At 41.6% G+C, this 19,511-nt stretch overlaps 1 protein-coding gene across 9 annotated transcripts in view; it reads left to right on the top strand.

Annotated features, from left to right (window-relative positions):
- Window positions 1-19,511, top strand: part of UBR5 (ubiquitin protein ligase E3 component n-recognin 5) — a 145,750-nt gene that overhangs the window by 51,657 nt on the left and 74,582 nt on the right. For 6 of the 9 annotated variants that reach the window (XM_053242759.1, XM_053242758.1, XM_053242755.1 and 3 more), the window contains 5 exons: window positions 1,126-1,275; window positions 3,855-4,066; window positions 5,762-5,878; window positions 6,443-6,553; window positions 7,895-8,049. In XM_053242759.1, coding sequence (XP_053098734.1) covers window positions 1,126-1,275; window positions 3,855-4,066; window positions 5,762-5,878; window positions 6,443-6,553; window positions 7,895-8,049 — 745 coding nt within the window. The remainder of the gene's footprint in view (window positions 1-1,125; window positions 1,276-3,854; window positions 4,067-5,761; window positions 5,879-6,442; window positions 6,554-7,894; window positions 8,050-19,511) is intronic. The other 3 variants (XM_053242756.1, XM_053242761.1, XM_053242760.1) reach the window with 3 other exon arrangements.

Raw genomic sequence — 19,511 nt, 5'->3', positions numbered from 1 at the left:
TAGGTCCAGGCTCCAAAATTACCTAGGTGCAGCTTTGCGAGGGAGGTATAAAGTTATCTACTGATGGGGAGGTCAGTGAGAGAAAGGATGAAACAACTTTGCATGTCTTATTGGTAATAAATCTATAAGTCAGAGTCAGAGTTTCTCAAAGCGAGAGATGCAGTCTCACTGGAATTACTTGAAAAGGAGATGTCTGGTTGTTTTGACAGCTGAGAATCCAGTTATTTTAGATTAGAAATGAAATGGAGAGCAGCATTTAGGAGCAGGAGGGGAAATGTAGTGGTGGGATTTAGGAACCAGAGCAGTTAGGAAGAAGTGGACAACTGTGTTGGATAGTGAAGCTTACAGTCAGGAGTATGCATGGTAGATTGAGAAGTGGGGTGTGATTTTATAGCATTTGGGAAACATGGGTACCTCCTGATAATATGGGCAGCATTTCCTACTCTACACCAGAAAACACATGTAATAGAATGTAATAGGGGACATTTAGCATTCTATCAGTAAAGCATGTGTGTTCATGCCTGGAACTAAAGGTAGGATCAAGATTTCATCTCAACATAGAGCATTCAGAAGTGGGGTGCTGTCTTGCCAGATAACCTTTCAATTACTTAGGTATGGAAAATACAGTCTTGTAAAATGTTTGCTTCAGAGGCTATTGTTTACACATTTCTGCATAGTTATCAGCAAGTTTTATTTTTAAAAACCAACACTTTTAAGCTATTGTCTCTTTGTAACAGGCAAAATGTGAGGTTGCATGCTCTTTGGAGGAAGAGTGTGTGTGTGTGTGTGTGGTTTTTTAAAAATCTGCTGTCTTCTGGAATTTAAATGTATTGAGTCTTATTTGTTGTGCAACTGCTCCTAGGTTTGTCTAATGTTCTTGGGATTAGATTAGACTCAATGGCTTGAAGAAGCAAGTGCTCAAGCAGTTGATATAGATAACATTAGTTTCTTATATTAGGACATTGTGCTTGATTGCAAATGTGAGCCATATGCCCACATTCATATACTAGGGAATCTGAAGAATATCAGTTTTTGTTGGTGGATTTGTCTTGTTTGGTGATGGTCTTTCTAGTTGCTATTTCAAGTAGCTGATAATTCACCTGAGATCCTTGTCTCCTCTTATAGAGGATCTTATGTCTCTTCTGGATGCTGACATACATTCTGCTCACCCAAGTGTCATTATTGATGCTGATGCTATGTTTTCAGAAGATATTAGTTACTTTGGTTATCCATCCTTTCGGCGCTCATCACTTTCCAGGCTAAGCTCGTCCCGAGGTAATTTTGCACCTTTTTTCTTTGTAAATAAATAGTATTGCTGTGCAGTACACTAGTTATAGCACATGCTGGTGATTTTGTCTTAGATGTGTGTGTACTTTTTCTAAATCTATTTTAAATATAGATACTTTAAATCTTTTGAATTAAGCTGCACACTTTTCTTTTTTTTTACTATATCCCACTAAGCTTGTGAAATAATTGCTAGCTGTATGTTTGAAATGTTTGTCAGGTGAAATGTGCATGAGGCGTTTAAAATCTATATTCTGACCAAAGCCATTTTAAAACAACTGCATCCCCCCCCCTTTTTTTTTTGGGAGAACTGATCAAAGTAGTTTTTTTGTCATGCAACATTCTGTAAGATAGATTGTTTACTTTAGATTGTGCAGTATCCATGTCAGAGCTGATATGTGGGTAGTGGTGCACAGGACACTTTCTGCCTCCCTGGGTCTGGAGGCATAATTTCATAGTACAGTTAGAAATCCTACATCTGTTCTAGTAGGCAGCACTGAACCTTCTTCCACTGCTCATTATGCACCACTCTAAGAGAAACATTTTGTTTGCAAGCTAGATAATTACCTGCTTTTTCAAATATAGGTGAAGAAGATTGGAATTGAACTGCATTCTGAAAAAAGCTTGCAGTGCTTAGTTTAAACCAGTCATTCTTATCTATATTTAGGCTTATAAATAATGGCTACTGCAGCTACACAATATTTTGCATAGCTTCACATTCTAAGCATGATTTAAAAGTGTACGTATGAAATGTAATACAGGATCTGGTGTGTGTGGTCATTCCCTCATAACTTTTAAAAAATAACTATTATACGTGGTAGGTATCCCAAGCATTTTACGAATTGTTAATCCAACCTCTGACTTGCATCTTTACTGTCTATTGCTCTGTCCCATTTAATCTGTTAGATATTTCATTCCCTGAATTGCATAATACAAACTTTAATCAAGGGTCTGTATAATGCTTGCTGTACATATTAAAACATAATTTGAATTTTGTCTACATATCAGAGTTATTGCATCTAGCTTCATCATATTACTTATGAAATGTCTCTAGATGCTTTATAGGATTAAAACAAAAAGGCTCTGCAAGAATGCTTAGATATGGTTCAGGTGTGCTCTCCTCCTTCACCACCCACTTCCAACACACGCTCCCACCCTCATCCCACCCTGAGCACCCGTTTCTGTGTGACTGTTGTCAGTCCGTCAGGGTTCTCAAAATGAGTTTAGGCACTTGCCTGGTTTCATTTTAATTTGGGTTGGTAGTGGCCACGTGCAACACCAGGTCAGGGAGCAAGGGAGGGCATCATGCATAAGGGAAGGAGCAGGAGGCATGTGTTACTGCGGCCTGCTCTTCATCTTTAAATCCTGCTTTCAGCATATTGTTGTTACGAGTATTTTCAGCAAAAAAGATTCTCTCAGGCGGCTTACATTATCTTTGAACTGGGCCAGATTGAATAAATGTAATACTGAGGGGGGAAAGAAAAGTTGTGAAGAATGAGACATAGAGTAAACTAAAAAATGAAAACCTGAGAAAAGGTTAGGAAGAAAAGCAAGGAGGAGATAGTTCTTACAGCAGTTTTTGAAGTCAGACACATACCAAGAGGAAATGGAAGAGAAGAGACTGTTTTCATAATTTTATTAAACTAAACAAGGAAGCATACAGTTTAAATGCATTATGTGCATGTACATATTCAACCTCTGACTTTTCTTAAATCCCTCCCTTTTTCCTTTCTAAGGTTATTTCTGTTTTAAGATGAAAAATCCTTATTTTCCATGTATATTTGACTCTTGGATATTTAGCTTGCTTACCTGACTAAAATATTTTAATTGTATGAGAGAACTGGAGAGTACTGGCTTTAGACAATTTGTAGGCCAATTGGAGGGAAAGCATTTTGGTAAGGAACATTTTCCTTAAAAACTCTTTTTTAAAAGAACTTGTTTGACTACAAAATTTTCAGTTAACCGACTTTAGTATAAGGCTTTAGAAAAAATCAAATCCAGTCCCATGTGGTGTTCTTAAACTAAGGGGTTGGATTAGCAAATTTTGCAGGAATCTTTTAAGATTGTGTGTTAACCTTTTCAAGTGGTGGCGGCGGTGGTGGCGGCTGGGGAAATTCTAAGACTCTCTAATAAACACTCCTTTTTGGCTGGCTTAAATGTCTCTAACAGACGTTATGCTATTAAGTGATTTTTATTTTTTTTTTGGTTGCTGTTCTTTGATAAATCACCCACAATATACTCTTTGCATATGGTACTATAAAAACCTTAAATCACCTTTTATCTCATCCTAAGTAAACAATGAGGTAACGTTTTTTAATTTCTACTTAATTTTTGGGAAGCTTGAAGCTCCCAGACTTTGACCTTTATTTCTAGTCTCATTCTTGCATCTCAAATTATTTTGGTAATATTAAAGTACATATGCTTGAAAGGGTTAATATTTTATATGTTGCATGTCATTTTTATATTTACACTTTTGTAAGTAGATTAACTGCTGTTAGTTGCATCCTGAAGGGTCTTTACTAGAGAGTGGCTTACTTTTATCCCACTGGTGTGACCCAATTGCATACCAGTTCTCCTTCTTCCCTTAGAGAGAGACTCTGAACTGTTGCGTGAACGTGAGTCCGTTTTACGTTTGCGTGAACGAAGGTGGCTTGATGGAGCCTCATTTGATAATGAAAGGGGCTCTACGAGCAAAGAAGGGGAGCCAAACCTGGACAAGAAGAACACACCAGTCCAAAGCCCAGTTTCTTTAGGAGAAGACTTGCAGTGGTGGCCAGATAAGGTATTTCCTTTTTAAAAATTATTATTCTAATCTGTAAAGTGTGTTATTAGCAATGTGCATTTTCTCCCAAAAACATGTACAGTACTCTTCTTCAGTAATTCTTGCTTTATGGATTCCTTCGCCTACATTGTAGATAGCTACTGTTCATGTTGCTTCTGTTCTGATGTGTTGCTATACCCCGATCATAAACTTACTTACTTGGAAAGAAATACTGTCAATTTCAGTGGAAGAGGGATGCCAGGTATGCATGGGCTTGCTGCCTCAGATAGTAGTTTAGCACCCTTCCAACTTGGTTAAGAAAAGAAATCTGACTTGATCCATCTGATATCCCATTGTCTTTGGGAGCCCAGACAAATATTCATTCCTTTTTACTTGACACGAGTCCCATCTTTACTTATATACATTTCTTTTCCCATCTTTGTATGCATGGGATAAAATATTTTTCTTTTTAATTTTAGCCTGTGCATCTGTTCTGTCTTGCATAAAAATCTTAACTTTCTTTCTATATCCCTGCTGCTGATAGCACTTAACTTCAGATTGTTGTTCCCTACTTAAACTGAATAGTGTAGTTAGTTAGTGGTGTCAACCCACAATTGATTGCATTTCCTTTGATGATACAGATAACTTTGAGCTTGTTATTGTTATCGCTTCTCGAGAACAAATGTAGTGAACCTGGGTGGTTGCATGTAGATTCCCCTCTTTCTAACCCAAGTGCCTGATACAGGAATTTTAAGCTCTGGACCTGCTTGTCCTGTTGACTTATCTCTCCTAGGTTCAGTAAAGGCAAACATCATCAATTGAGACTTCTGACTTGTTTTTCCTTTTTCTTAGATAATCAATAATTAAATTAAATGAGATTTGCTGTGATGTAATTTATAATATCCCTGATTAGATCAAGGCGAGCTAAGTGTCTGAAATGAGAGAAGTGGCCATGTCTTTGTTCAGACACTGTGAAGTACTTGCTGCATCAGAGTGGGAAGATATAAAATAGAGGTCAAAGGGCTTGTGGATTAATAGAATATCTGACTAATCCTTCATGGTCAGGTAGTGTTTAGATCAAAATGCTTGATTCTCTATTGGAAGGTCATAGACTCTAATGACAGCAATATAAGTAGCTGTCAGAAAGGTTGATGTAAAAGTACCTTTAAGTTGGTACCCAATTCAGATGTAATCTTGTTAACCTTTGCTGTGTGTTGACATTCAGTCGGCTTTCATTGCTGGCTTAAAGCCTTATTTCTTTAGGTTTCAGGTGCATTGTGAGCTACAATACCTTGATTTCTGAGCTATCTCAATATAGCTACACCTTTCTTCAACAGTGTAGCTCTTGATGTGTAAGTCCCGGCTCAGAGTAGGACATTCTAGCTTCTACAACTGGACAGTTCTGGGAAGAAATAATACATTAGCCACACTGTTTCCTAAGCAGCAGAGCTGTTCTGGTGAACATACTAGTGAGTTGTATTAGCTGATATAAGATCTGCAAGAAGATTTCCCCCATCTAACTTTCCACTAATATGCTAAACACCTGGCCTTACAGAGTAGCTAGTGTAAGCTTCTGTTATCCTCTGGATAGATTCATCTTCTTTCAAACAAAATGTCAATAGGTATGGATTGATAATACTTGATAATAATATTTCTGAGGGCTTGTGGGTTATAGCATAGCAGATTTTTTTTAATGACATGATGTTTCTTTTACAGGATGGAGTGAAATTTATTTCTATTGGTGCTCTGTATTCTGAGCTTGTGGCAGTGAGCAGTAAAGGAGAGCTTTATCAGTGGAAGTGGAGTGAATCTGAACCTTATAGAAATGCACAGGTATATGTAATTATGTTTAGTAAACTGAAATATGTTAAAGCCAAATTGTGTTGGTCATATGTCTGCATGACCAGGATTTGGGCACAACTGTGCAAAGGCAGTGAGCTCTCTAGACCTTGTGTTGGTTTTGGAAAGCCACTGGCAACTCTGTTTTTCTTAGCAGTCTGGCAAGTAGCTGAAGATAGTTGCAGTGACTGGGAGAGTGAAGTCAGAAGAGACTTGCCCCAGGTTGTGCTTGAAACTCTTCATCTTGCTTCCCTTCCCTCAGCTGCAATGCTCCCTAAGAGCTGGTACTGTTAGAGAGGGGTAACCATGGCAAAGGAGTCAAGCTTTTGTTATTTGGCTTCTTCAGGCAAACCAGTAGCTTTCTGTCATACCTGGGAAAATATCTTATTTAGCAAAATGTGTTCCACTACTGTTGGGAATACAGTTGGGGCACAGCTTTTTGTCCCAATTGTTGATTTGCAAGGAGGATGAATACTAACTTTCTTACCCCCCACCAGCAATTGATACTATTTCACTAACAAATTTACAAAATATTACCCATTTCTTTTGTTCCTAAAGAATCCTTCAATACATCATCCACGTGCTGTGTCCTTGGGATTAACTAATGAGAAGATAGTCCTCCTTTCTGCAAACAGCATCAGAGCAACTGTTGCTACAGAAAACAATAAGGTTTGAAACACTGAGAATAAAATAATTCAGTATGTTTAATCTCCTTCCATTGCCACGCTGTGGAAAAAGATGATAGCTAAGCATCAAGCACTTATTTGTAGAGAAGACTTTTTAAAAATAAGCTTGTGACTATAATTTTTCCTTACAAAAATAGACAATAGGATATACTTTAACAACTAGTTCTGGTAAGAACTAATCTGCCTACTTTCCTTTCACTTTCTCTACAACTACTAAATTTGGTCCATATTGGTTAGGCAGTTCACAAGTTAGCCCACTTGTGCCTCAAACATTGATTTGTCCACTATATTGAATTGGGGTGGATTACATCATCACAAACTATGCTGTTGAGGTGTCCCTAAAACTATACCAAATTTGGTCCAAATCGGTTCCCACTTGCACCTCAAATATTCACTCATGCACCATCATGAATTGGGGTGGATGACATCATCACAAATTATGCTGTTGAGGATTCCTTATATGCCCCTACAACTGTGGTTCAAATCGGCTAGGTGGTTCACAAGTTAGCCCACTTGTGCCTCAAATGTTCATGCATTTGCCATCTTGAATTGGGGTGGGTGACATCATTATAAACTCTGCCGTTGAGGGGTACCTATTTTCATAAGCTTACTTGCCTTAAGGAAAGTAGGATAAAAAGCCATAGAACTAGATTATAAATTGGAGTACTTCTGGCATTAAAAGACAAATTGATGCTTCATTTTTTGTCTGAAATCCTGTTTTCTCTAGAGTTTGTAAAGAAAAGGTTTGGGCAGCTATTAAAATCAGACAACTGACCTACTTTAAAAGAGTTAAGTGACTGCATATTGCAAGAGTGAACCAGTCTTATAAAGTTTTAATCCTAGCCTTTAGAACTTTTAGAAATAGGTTTGATTCAATGATAACAACCTTCCTCTGTGGTCATGAGTGGCTCACAAGTTATCCATTTTTATGTGTAAAGAATTGCCAGTCCCTGTGGACTAAAGGATAGTTGGTTGAAATTAAGTAATTTGATTGCAAAACAAAGGTAAGCACCTCGGGTCACATAACTTGTTGCACCCACAAAAACCTTTCATTTTTGTGGAGGAAGTAGATGCCTTCCCACAAAGTATGCATGTGGGTCGCCATCCTCCATGGAAATAAATGGTATAACTTTTACAGGTAGGAGATCTCTGTAAGATTGCTTTAAAGTACATTTTTCTGGACCAGGGCCAATGCTTATGCAGAACAGTACCAGAAAAAGATTACAGCAAAATTTAAAAGCATAATTCAAGATCTGGATTAGCCTGAATTATCTGTCTCATTCTATCATATTTTGTGTTTATGCCCTATGTGCTCTTCTTTTAGGTAGCTACCTGGGTAGATGAAACTTTGAGTTCTGTAGCTTCAAAATTAGAACATACTGCACAGATGTACTCAGAGCTTCAAGGAGAGCGGATAGTTTCACTGCATTGTTGCGCCCTTTATACTTGTGCTCAGTTGGAAAATAACTTGTACTGGTGGTAAGTATGTATTGGAGTGCACTCACCTATTGAAGTTAATTGGCTCCTTTCTTATTTTAGTGAAATTGGATTTTACCTCCTAGTCAAAATTCCTCAAGCTTACATTGTTTTGAGGAGGACTGTACATATCTTTGTTCGAGAGGGGGAGAGAGGGAGGATATTGTGCTTAAAACTTTGAATTGAATTGAACACATGAAACCTTTAATGAGATCTTTGAAGTGATCCATTTTCCCTCACAAAATTAGGAATATGTGCCTGCACAGTAGCCCCCGTGGAAGAATGCCAAAGCTCCATGTGGCGCTCTTCAGCTCTGCCAAATTGTATGCATGATGTGACTGTTGTTTTCAGCAGGAGAACATCTCCTCGGTTCTTTCTGAACCACCACGCTCCTTGCATTGTGAAAGATTCGCTCTGTTCATTTCCCAGTTCCTGTGAGGAATAAGTTATTTGATTATTCTATCTTACACATACAGACTGTTTCCTTGTTTATTCTTTGGATTTCGCTCTGTGGTGTTCTTTTAGTGAATTTACTGTCTTTCTGACTATAGATTGTCTCTGGTTTCTCTTTTGTCTTGTCCTTAAACTGCTATGGACTCTAAAATAACTTTTAAGAAGTGTACCTTGTGTAGAGGAACACTACCATCCTCTGACAAACATGACAAGTGTTTGATTTGCCTTGGCGAAAACCACAGTGTGAGGACCTGCAAGATCTGTTCGGATTTTTCGAAGCAAACACAAAAAAGCAGGGAACTCTGTCTGAGATTGGTGTTGTATGAGACTGTGCTTTGATCCTTGACTCAGATGTAGATATTGCCTATGCCATCTACCTCAATGGCATCGATGTTGACCACCGTTGACCCTTGGCATTGGGGGTAATGGAGTTCCCCGAAATCTACACCTCGGTCACCTCCACTGGACAGAGGACAAGGAGACTTGGCTTTTAAGATACCAGAATTTATGAACAAGGATGACTGATATCAACAGCACAACAAATGAAAGCCTCAAAGAGGAGACTCTCTGGGCTTGACAAGCTTCAAGCATCAGACTGTTGACATTGGTGGCACAGACATCGAGCACTTCAGAGAAGGCTTCGATGTCCAGCTTGAAGACATCCACACTCCTTTGCCATTTACAGTGCAAGGACAACCTCAAAAATTCCATGGCACTCCGCAAGCCATGAGAGTCTCCACATTGGGCACGTCGCCTATGTTGACCCTGAAATGGACAGAGGATGCCAGACCACCCCTAACTCTTCTGATGTTTACATCTCTACTGACTTAACGAATGGCTTTGATGAAGACAATCAGCGGACTGACATCATCATCCACCATTCAGACATTGCAAATACTGATGGCATCGAAGACCACTATGGGGTCCCTAATGTGTCACCTATCAGACTAGACTTCTCACCAGGTGTTTCTCCAGCTCAATCCAGCCATGCTGAGGAGTCTGCTCCAGCAGAGGACGACATGTCTCTTTGAGAGCGACCTTCCCAATTTTACGTGAGAAGTCCACCTCCAGAAATTTAGAGTCCTTGATAGGCTCCAGAACCACTAGCCACCAGGCTCTACCTTTTAGAGGCTTCTCTCTACATGGCCTGGACAGTGATGAGGATTCTTTTCTGTTCCAGTACCTAAAACTCCTTCAGCTTTCCCTGTGAAGTTGATCCCTTGATGTTCTCCCTCATACCCCTGGAGAGAAAGGTACCATCATTATTCTTCCGTGTCAAGACCCATGGACTATTGGAGCTCTCCAGGGGCCCTAGACCTGGGCTACATAAGAGGTCTCAGACACTACGGAGACCTTTATTATTTACCATCACCTGGATTACCATATTATTTTGACACATACAGAATGTGGAAATAGATGCAACTAAGAGGTGATTTGGGAACAGTCCTTGCTAAAGAACATGGACTCACACCCAAACTGACAGCAGACTCTCCTTTTTAAGAGACTTAGGACTCCTACAACACCCACTGAGAAGGAAAGAGAAAAAACCTCAACTCATACTCACAGAGATGATCCTAATTTGGAGATTGTCCACTACATTCCAGCACCAGAGAAGTCACCTGAAAAACAAAAAGAGAACTCTGATGGAGAATATGATTCCTCTTGCTCTTCTGAGGGAGATTCAATCCAAACATAGAATCCCTTGGACCCCTCCCCTGATGAATAAGTGGCGAAGCCTTCCTCTAATTCTCCTACAGAAGAAACTAAATTTTACAGGATACAGGTAGCAGACATGGCGAAGGCATTGGGTTGGGAATGAAAGGCACCAACACAGGAACTCAAGATCCTGTGTACAACTTCATGGCCAGTTCGGTGTCAACTCAATTAGCATCTCTACCAGTGCTACCAGTCCAAGGGAACTCGGCAAAAATATCTTGGAATGCACCATTAGTATCTACTTCATAGTGACTGGAGAGCTTATGTAGAATTTAATAAGAGTCATGCCCCTTTCTCTTTAAATACCTTCTACCAAATTTGCTGGTGGTTGATTGTGCTGTTAGCAGCAAGTCAGGCAAGAAACACTCGGCCCCAGTGGATAAAGAAGGGAGAAAAATGGATGCCATGGCGTGTACGTTTTACTCAACTTCATGGCTGTCTCTAAAAATAATTAACTATATGGCCTGCCTGGTGAAATACCATTACTCGATCTGGGACAATCTGAAATAAGACCTGAAAGATGTGCTGGAAGAATTTTGTGAGAAATTCAAAGCAACCCGGAACAAATCTGCAGACACCAAGTACAACAAAGCACCTGACAAACAGAGACTCATGCCATCACTTCAACATGACATGAATGACAAAATAGGAGAGACCACAAGAAATCATTCAGCTACAATACCAAAAAACCTTACAGCCAAAAACAAATATGACATGCAAAATCTCAGGATTAGTCAAAACAGACCATCTGATGATTTAAATCTGGAAACATCTCAAGTACACTCCTCTTCTCCCATCCAACTTGCACCCTTTCCCCACACTTGGTGTCTCATAACATTGGATGCCTGGGTGTTGAGCATCTCTACGAAAGAATTCACAACAGAATTTACCAGCCCCCCCCCCTGTTTTTTCAGGGATAAAATACACCCACTCAACTCGTATCTTAGAAGAGGAAGTACATTCTCTAAGATATTTCCAGATCCCCACAGAGGCCTCCATCCCATTATGGACTTTCGACAACTGAACAAATACATGAGACCAAGAAAATTCAGAATGATATTCTTACAAGGCATCCTTCCACTACTAGCGAGGGAAGAATGGTTTGTGATGTTGGACCTAAAAGACGCCTACTTCCTTGTAGGCATACGGGCGCACACGCGCTCGGAACTTCCGGCCACTTCCGGCCGACGGGGGGAACAGGGCGGCAGGGAGGAACGCTGCCGCCCCGAGGGGCTTAAAATTCGGAGAGCGCTGGTGGGGGAAACGTGGTGGGGGTGAGTACACTCTCCCCCGCCCTTAAAGCCCTACTCCCGCCGGCACTGATAATTTTTCGTGCACATCCCTAGTGTCTGATGCTTTGACCTGTGCTATGCTCTCTACAGTGGTGGACTAGAATGGACTACTTGTCTGTGGGTGTGCCCTTTGAACTACCATCCCCATCAATCACAGTGACAACAGAATCCTCTCTAAAAGGATGGGAGCCCACTATGTGAGTTTTCACGCCCAAGGCAACTGAACACCGCAGCAGCAATCCCTACATATAAACTTTCTAGAATTGCTGGCAGTATTGCAGCACGCCCTGAAATCATTCCTGTCTCTCTTGAAACATTGAGTAATACAGGTTCTGCTAGACAGCACAACAGCAATAGCATGCATCAGTTGCCAGGGAGGGACAGTCTCTCAATCTCTCTGTAATACAAATACGACCAATATTTATATACAGCTTTTCAACAAAAGTTCCCAAAGTGGTTTACATAGATATAAATAAATAAAATGATTCTCTGTCCCCAAAGGGCTCATAGTCTAAAAAAGAAACATTAGATAGACACCAGCAACAGCCAGTGGAGGGGTGCTGTGCTGGGGACAGATAGGGCAAGTTACTCTCTCCCTGCTAAATAAAGAGAATCACCACTTTAAAAATCTAGTGCTACAGCTGTGGGAGTGGAGCATAAACCATCATGTGCACCCAGTTGTTCTGCACATCAAGGGTGTAGACAATACCTTAACAGATGCCCTGAGCAGGGACGTGAACTTCTCCCAGCAACATGAGTGGGAAATAAATCTGGAGGCTCTCCAAAATATTTTTCAGATTGGGGGAACTTCTCTAATAGACCTGTTTGCAACACAAGAGAACAAAAAAACCCTGCAAACTCTACTGCTTCAGGGCAGGCATGGGGAAGAACCCAATGGGAGATGGCTTCCAGATAACGCAGAAGGAAACACATGTACTACCTGTTTCCTCCCTTTCCCCTGCTCTCCAAGATCATGAGCAAAATATTGCAGGAAAGGACTCGGTGTATTCTACTCACCCCGTGATTGCCCAGACAGCCGTGGTTTCCCATCCTGCTGTGACTGTCACAGGGCCAACACCAACGTCTTCCACAGTGCCAGAAGCGTCTGTCACAGGGATCAGGCAAAGCCTTCCAACACAATCTCCAGGCCCTGAACCTAACTGCCTGGAAGCTGTTGTTTGACAACATCCTCCTGAACGAAAGAAAAGAATCAACCAGAAGGAACTGTAAGTGCAAATGGAAGAGGCTCACACAATACGTGACTACCAAGGGCTTTGAGCCATATGACTAATTCTTCTGTACTTGACGAGCCTGAAGCAATCGGGTGTCTCTTATACTTCCATCAAGGTTCACACGGCTGTGCTTTCTGCAAGACATCCAGGATGGGATGGGCGTACTGTGTTCTCCCCCCTTGACTCAAAGAGATTCCTCAAAGGGATCATAACTTATTTCCATCAGTAAGAGAGCCCATTAAACCCTGGAGTCTTTCCTTAGTTTTATCTACACTTAGGGAGGCTCTTTCTGAGCCACTAGTCTCCTCTACCAATAACTACCTTTCACTAAAACTGCATTCTTGGTTGCCATTACATTGATGAGGAGAGTCAGCGAACTAATAGCTCTTTGGGCTGACCCCCCTTATACTATATTCTACCCAGACAAAATCGTTCTAAGGATGGATCCATCCTTCAGACTGAAAATAGTCTGAGAAATCCATCTAAACCAAGACACTGTCTTATCTACCATTTTCTTGAACCATTCTACACCTCTGGAGAAATCCATGTACTTTTTAGACATCAGAAGGTCCCTACTATATTACATGGATAGAATGAAACCATACAGAAGCTTTTCATCTCTTATAAAGTAGAGAAAAAAGGACAGACGATCTCATTGGTTTGTGGAACTATTTTTTTACATGTTAAAACAAACAAGGTGTCAAGCCTCCTTCAAAGGTCAAGGCACATTACACAAGAGCTATGGCCACATCAGCAGCCCACAGGTCAGGCATAAGCCTGACAGACATTTGCAAGGCAGCTACATGGTTTTCGGATTTTCCCTTCACTAAACATTTTGCTGTGGACATCCACTCAGCGGCAGAGGCCAACTTTGGTTGGGTGGTTCTTAAGAAGGTGCTATAATCATAGCCTAGCACCCACCACCATTCTGGTGTGCTCGCTAATCACCCATTTTGTGAGGGAACATGGACCACCTCAAAGATAAACAGGTTGCTTGCCTGGAACAGGTGATCTTTCTGGTGATCCGTGTTCACTCACAGCATCCGCCCAGCCTACCCCGCTCTTGGGATACTTCCACAGTAATAATGACGTGCCTAACTTAGTCCATCTACATTCCTTGCCCATTGCAGTGGACGATTGGGAGCTGAAGAGAAGGTGCTCTCCCGCTGAAAATAATGTTTTTTCTATGTAAACTGCTTTGGGAACTTCTGTTGAAAAGTGGTACTTAAATATTCACCGTAGTTCTAGTTGAAGAGCGCCTCATGGAGCTTTGGGATTCTTCCGTGGGGACTGCTGCGCAGGCTCATAACCCTATTTTGGGAGTGAACATGGCTCACCAGAAAGATCACAGGTAAGCAGCCTGTTTTTTCTTACATAATGTTAGAGGTTGTTTATATAGATAGAAAATTGAATAAAGAAGAAGCCTTGAGGCTTTAATCTGGTATTTAGATACTTCAGTGTATATGGCAGAGAATCTATAAATAAGCAGTTATATAAGGCTGATATAATGAACAAAGTTGCCTTGTCTAAGATACAGCTGTGATAATTAATATTCATATCATAGTTGCTAGAGATTCTCATAGATGGTCTTGAATCAGTCCAGTTTTTTAAATGACAATCATCAGATGTCAAGCTGGTAATCTTTGCACCATATTCATGTGGGAACTCTACTTGTAAAAACATGCTAATAAGCAGGCATATTCCTACTTCTGATTACTTAAAAAATCAGAGTTAAATTCTGATAGTTAAATTTGCATTCTCGCACTAGGATCTTATATCTGGCAAACATAAATGTAGAGTTGCATATTAATATTGTTTTATTTTTACCTCTTTTTTTAAAATGAGGAAAAGCAAGTTCTGTACAGCAATTGTTCAGTGCCCTTTTATATGAAAAGTTCATCCTGGCACTGCATTTTAAGTCTTCATGAAACGTAGAGCTCTTTGGGGACCGTCTGTGTAGAAAAGCCAATGGCTATGACATTAAAATAAAAAGGTTTTTTCTTTGATAGGAGTGTGTCAGTCTGGTAGCCTGTGCAGGGAGAATGTTAATTTGAAACTGGCTTAAAAGGTGCTATTCTGGGCTGGGGGAAAAAAATGATAATGTAGATCATATATACATAGGCTAGATGGTCCTAATTCTCCCAAACTGATTGAAAAAGTGAATTGAGCTTGATTATAAATGTTCTCTGTGTATCAGAACACTTAAAAAAGATTTATGTTTCTTCTGCAGTGTTTAAATGGTTGTCATTTATGTAGTTCCTCTTTTGAGTTCTGTGATATCCCACATTGGGAATTTGCCTATGCAGACCAAAGGTGTGGCTCTTTTTCATGAAAGCTCTGAAGAATAGATATGCTGACACACACACACACACACACACACACACACACACACACACACACACACACACACACGGCCTTAGCATTCTACATATAAAAGAAGAAGTGAAATCAGCACTTGCCTCTGGGTTCCTTTTATTTTTTTATTTTTTATTCTTACTAATGTAAAAATGAAAGATGAAATAATTGTAATATGTGTACAACATAAGATTAAAAAGATAAATAGCATCTCTTGAACTCTACTCTGCTAGTAAGTCACAAAGGACAGTTCAAGGAAAAATGTATTCTTTGTTGTCAACCTTCTTTAATATATATTCTTAGCATACATATACTTTTTGCTTCCCACTGTGCAAATGGGCAGGATAGGAAGTGATCAGGTGTTTTAAAATAAGGGTTGTGAATATGGTAGTTAGATTACAGATTCTCTGCTGGATGAGGGCATCTCATGTGGGTTGTCCTTCTCACATGCTCCAGAGGCAGGACTATGCAAATTAGATAGAAGCTTTAAGAGCCTGGGAAGGATAGCCCAACCCAGTTTCTTTTGTTCTGTGATCCAGCTCTAGAGACAGCCTTCTCCTTTTTTTAAAAATTCCATGGTCTATATTCTTCTCACATTTTCTTTTGCCCTCAACTTTCTCTTTACTTACTTATTTCTCAATTTTGTCTTCATTATTCATTATTCTGTCAACCTAAAATAAAATAATACCTATTCTTATCCTTCTTTGTTCCTATTATCCTTCTCATAAACATGAAGATGCAGTGTCAGGGGCCAAGAATTGGGAATGTTCTGTACCCTCATGTCATGAACCCAGAATCTGACACAGAGGATGAAGGGGTCATGACTCCTGAGATGGACTCCCGGGGCTCTCAAGGTGAAGTGGTTGTGATCCCTGAGCCTGACTGAGAGGACTCGCAGGACAAGGCAAGCTTTGTGGAGATGCCAGCACCTTCTGACCCCCTCAACACACACTTTCCTGTATCCTCTGTCGGGGGATGAACCTGAAGCACCCCAATCCTCACTAGCAGCCACCCAGCACTTAAGAAATAGGGCGCAGCCCCTTTAAGACACTCCAGGCTTGGATGGGGCTGCAGTGCTGGCTCTGCATTTAAGGCCTCAGTTACCTGGAGCAAATTAGTTGTGGATGGGTGCTACCTTGGTTCTGCTCCTGCTTCCTGTTCTTGGTTTCCCTAACTTCTGACCCTTTTCTTGTTTTTGGACTTCGACCCTGCCTGCTCCTAGTAGGCTGATCTTTGACTTCTGGCCCTTTGCTTCTTTTGACTCTGACTTGCCTGCCCCTCTGACCTCTGGCTCCTCACCTCGTGCCTCAAGACTTTGCCTTGCCTGCTCCTGCAGTGTGCTTCCTGCCACACACACATCACCCAGGTATGACACCTAAAGGCAAAAACCCCGCTGGCTTCCCACCAAAAAGGCCCGCCAGCTCCATTAGATTCTTGCTGCCACTGCCCGCTCCCAACCTTTCTGATCTTGAAGAGGGATCTTCAGGCCTCCTGTCTGGTGGTCACAAGGCACAAGTGTCCAGTGCTGGGGCTGATCCTCACGCACTTCAACCAGAAGGGCTGATTTCCACCATGACCTTGGAGAGGCGCACTGCATTGGAGGCCTCCCTTCACTCCATTCTTTGGGGCTTCTCTTCCCGGTGGGCCCTGCTGCGACCACCCACATTGGGCCTGGTCTCCGCCAGAGGGGAGGAGCAGGCCAATCCCAGGGACAGGCCGTGGGGACGGCAGGACTCCAGGGCTGATAGCGGCCATTGGAAAGCCAGGGAAAAGAGCAGCTGCTACAAGAAGGAAGAGATTGAGGCCACCAATCTTTGCAGAAGACTGTCCAGAGCCGTGAGTCTCACAACACAGTGGTTGAGCAGAGTACTTGTGCGCGTTCCACACAGGCTGGAGTGGCAAAGAATGGCACACTGACTAGTACTTCTATTCCATCTGCCCTCTTGGATACAGACAACGCTTCTGTGGAGATCCCTACAGTGCCAGTGAGACCTGAGCCTCCTGGCACCTCTCCTATAGAGATAGATCTAACAGACTCAGTCCCAATTCCTCACTCCCCTGGGAAAAGTCCTACTGCCCCTGGGCCAAATCCTGCTCCTCATCAGGATTTAAATAACAAAGTTCCACTTGGTTACGTGGTTCCAAACCATGCTTTCTTAGTCCTTGCAACAACAGTTCTACTAAAGAGGGAAAGCGCAGAAGGAGGAATCTTCTTCATCCTCTAGCCCAGCTCCCAAAAGACCTAAAGGAAAGAAGAAACATTCAAAATGTACTTCAACCTCTCATGGCTAGGAATACTGCAAAGGATAAATCTCAACCGCTTTCCTCAGAAATATCAGACTATGACTCCCCAGACCCTCATCCAAATGTCCCGGAGGTTACTGATGGTGATACAGTCCCAGAACCTTCCCTACTAGAAAACCTGGTGGAGATGCACCCCACTCCACATTCTCCCTTGAGGGATCCAGATGTGAAGCAGGATTCTAAGGAGGATGGGGAATGGTCAGATGACCAAAACTCTGATTCTTTCACTAGTTCTCAAAGGCTATTAAACTTAGAGGATTTCTCTTTAGCTTCTGAATAAGGCCATTTCCACATCAGGCCTACAGCTACTTACTTCCCAAGAGGAACAGCCACTGCCCAAAGGGGCATTAGTATTTCCAACATTAAAACCCAGGAACAATAATATTCCTTTTCCAGAACTATTTGTGAATACAGTAAAATAGAAGTGGTTAGCCACGGCCTCAAACAGAGGCTGGTTGCCAACAAATTCTATTCTATACCTCCTGAGGCCACAGAACTGCTCAGAGTGCCCACCACTGACGTTCTCATGGTGGCAATTCTGTCAGGTGCAGTGGTCCCTAAGGATGGGAATAACTCATTCAGAGACTTTTCCTATTAAAAACAACAACGAGGCAGCACTCAGGAGGACGCATGAGTCCTCCTCATTAGGTATACATTCTTCTGCTGCAGCCTCAATAATTGCTAGAGTCTCCTTTTTATGGGCCAATGAGCTTTTACAAAACCCACTCTCTGACCTAACTCAACTAAAACAGACCTTGTTAAAAATTCTGAAAGCACAAGCCTTTATGGCTGATCATAAGCCTTTATGGCTGATCACTCCACAGTGTCCTCTGTGGTGGCAAGGCGTAGTCTGTGGCTAAAACATCGGCAAGTAGATGCCACATCTAGATCCAATTTAGCTTCAGTTCCCCATGTCTGTTCAAAACGGTTTGGGTATGAAGCACTCAAGGAAGTTCTTATTGAGACAAAGGATAAAAAGGCCAAACCTATCTCTTGCAAGGAAGATAGGAGGTACTACAAAAGACATTTTCAGTCGTTTTGCCTCTTCAGAGCCACCTTTAGGTCCTGGGACAAGGACAGTAAACCACAAAGACTCTTCTGGAATCGGTGGTGTACAACATAATCTAAGCCAGGAACCCAACTACGTGCTTTCACTAGCCAGCATAGGATGTCCAGGTAACCGTCCTGATTTGCATTGTTTTCAAGTCGGGCCTGTTATCTGAGCATTTTCATGGGGAAAAGCTCCACCTCTGACAGCTGGGTTCTTCAGTAAATTATTTGCAGGTACAGAATAGAATTCGACCCCTCCTCCAAACAGACCCCTAAGAACTCCCCGCTCACTCTTGTCTGCCGAACATTCAGGATTGCTTCAGGTAATTCAACATCTACTACAGATAGGAGCATTAGAGCAGGTTCCCCAGCACTAGATAGGGAAGGGGTCAATTTTATTCTGTTCATCATACCACAAAGAGACAGTTACCTCAGAGCTGTTCTGGTGGCATTTTATTCTGTTCACCATACCACAAAGAGACAGTTACCTCAGAGCTGTTCTGGATTTAAAGTATCTAAACAAATTTGTGCAATGCAGAAAGTTCAATGCAGAAAGCCGCCGTAAGTTTGGGCAGGGTATAAATTTGATAGATAGATAGATAAAATGGAGACTCTGCGCTCAATAACGTGCTCATCTCTCCATCATCTAGACTGACTAGCCTCAATAGATCTCATGGAGGCTTGCCTCCATGTCCCCATTCATCCAGCAAGCCACCTCTTCCTCCAGTTTTATTACAAGGGAGTTCATTATCAATACAAAGCACTCAGCACCAAGTGTATTCACTAAGATCATGGCACTTTGCCTCTTTAGATGATCTTTGGCTCTTTAGATACTACTGATCTACTACTGCTACTACTACGGATAGTTATATACCGCTCTTCAACCAAAGTTCTCTACATAGAAAAAACAACACACATATAAGATGGCCCCCTGTCCCCAAAGGACTCACAATCTAAAAAGAAACATAAGGTAGGCACCAGCGACTTAGCATGGGGAGAGCAACTGGCCCTATCCAACCCCAGCACAGCATTCCTCCAGCGACAGCCACTGGAAGGATGCTGT

The sequence above is a fragment of the Hemicordylus capensis genome, chromosome 4, assembly GCF_027244095.1.
Source record: "Hemicordylus capensis ecotype Gifberg chromosome 4, rHemCap1.1.pri, whole genome shotgun sequence".
Taxonomy (NCBI): Eukaryota; Metazoa; Chordata; class Lepidosauria; order Squamata; family Cordylidae; genus Hemicordylus; species Hemicordylus capensis.
Note: the sequence above shows the minus strand (reverse complement) of the source record. Positions and strands in the feature narration are given on the sequence as shown.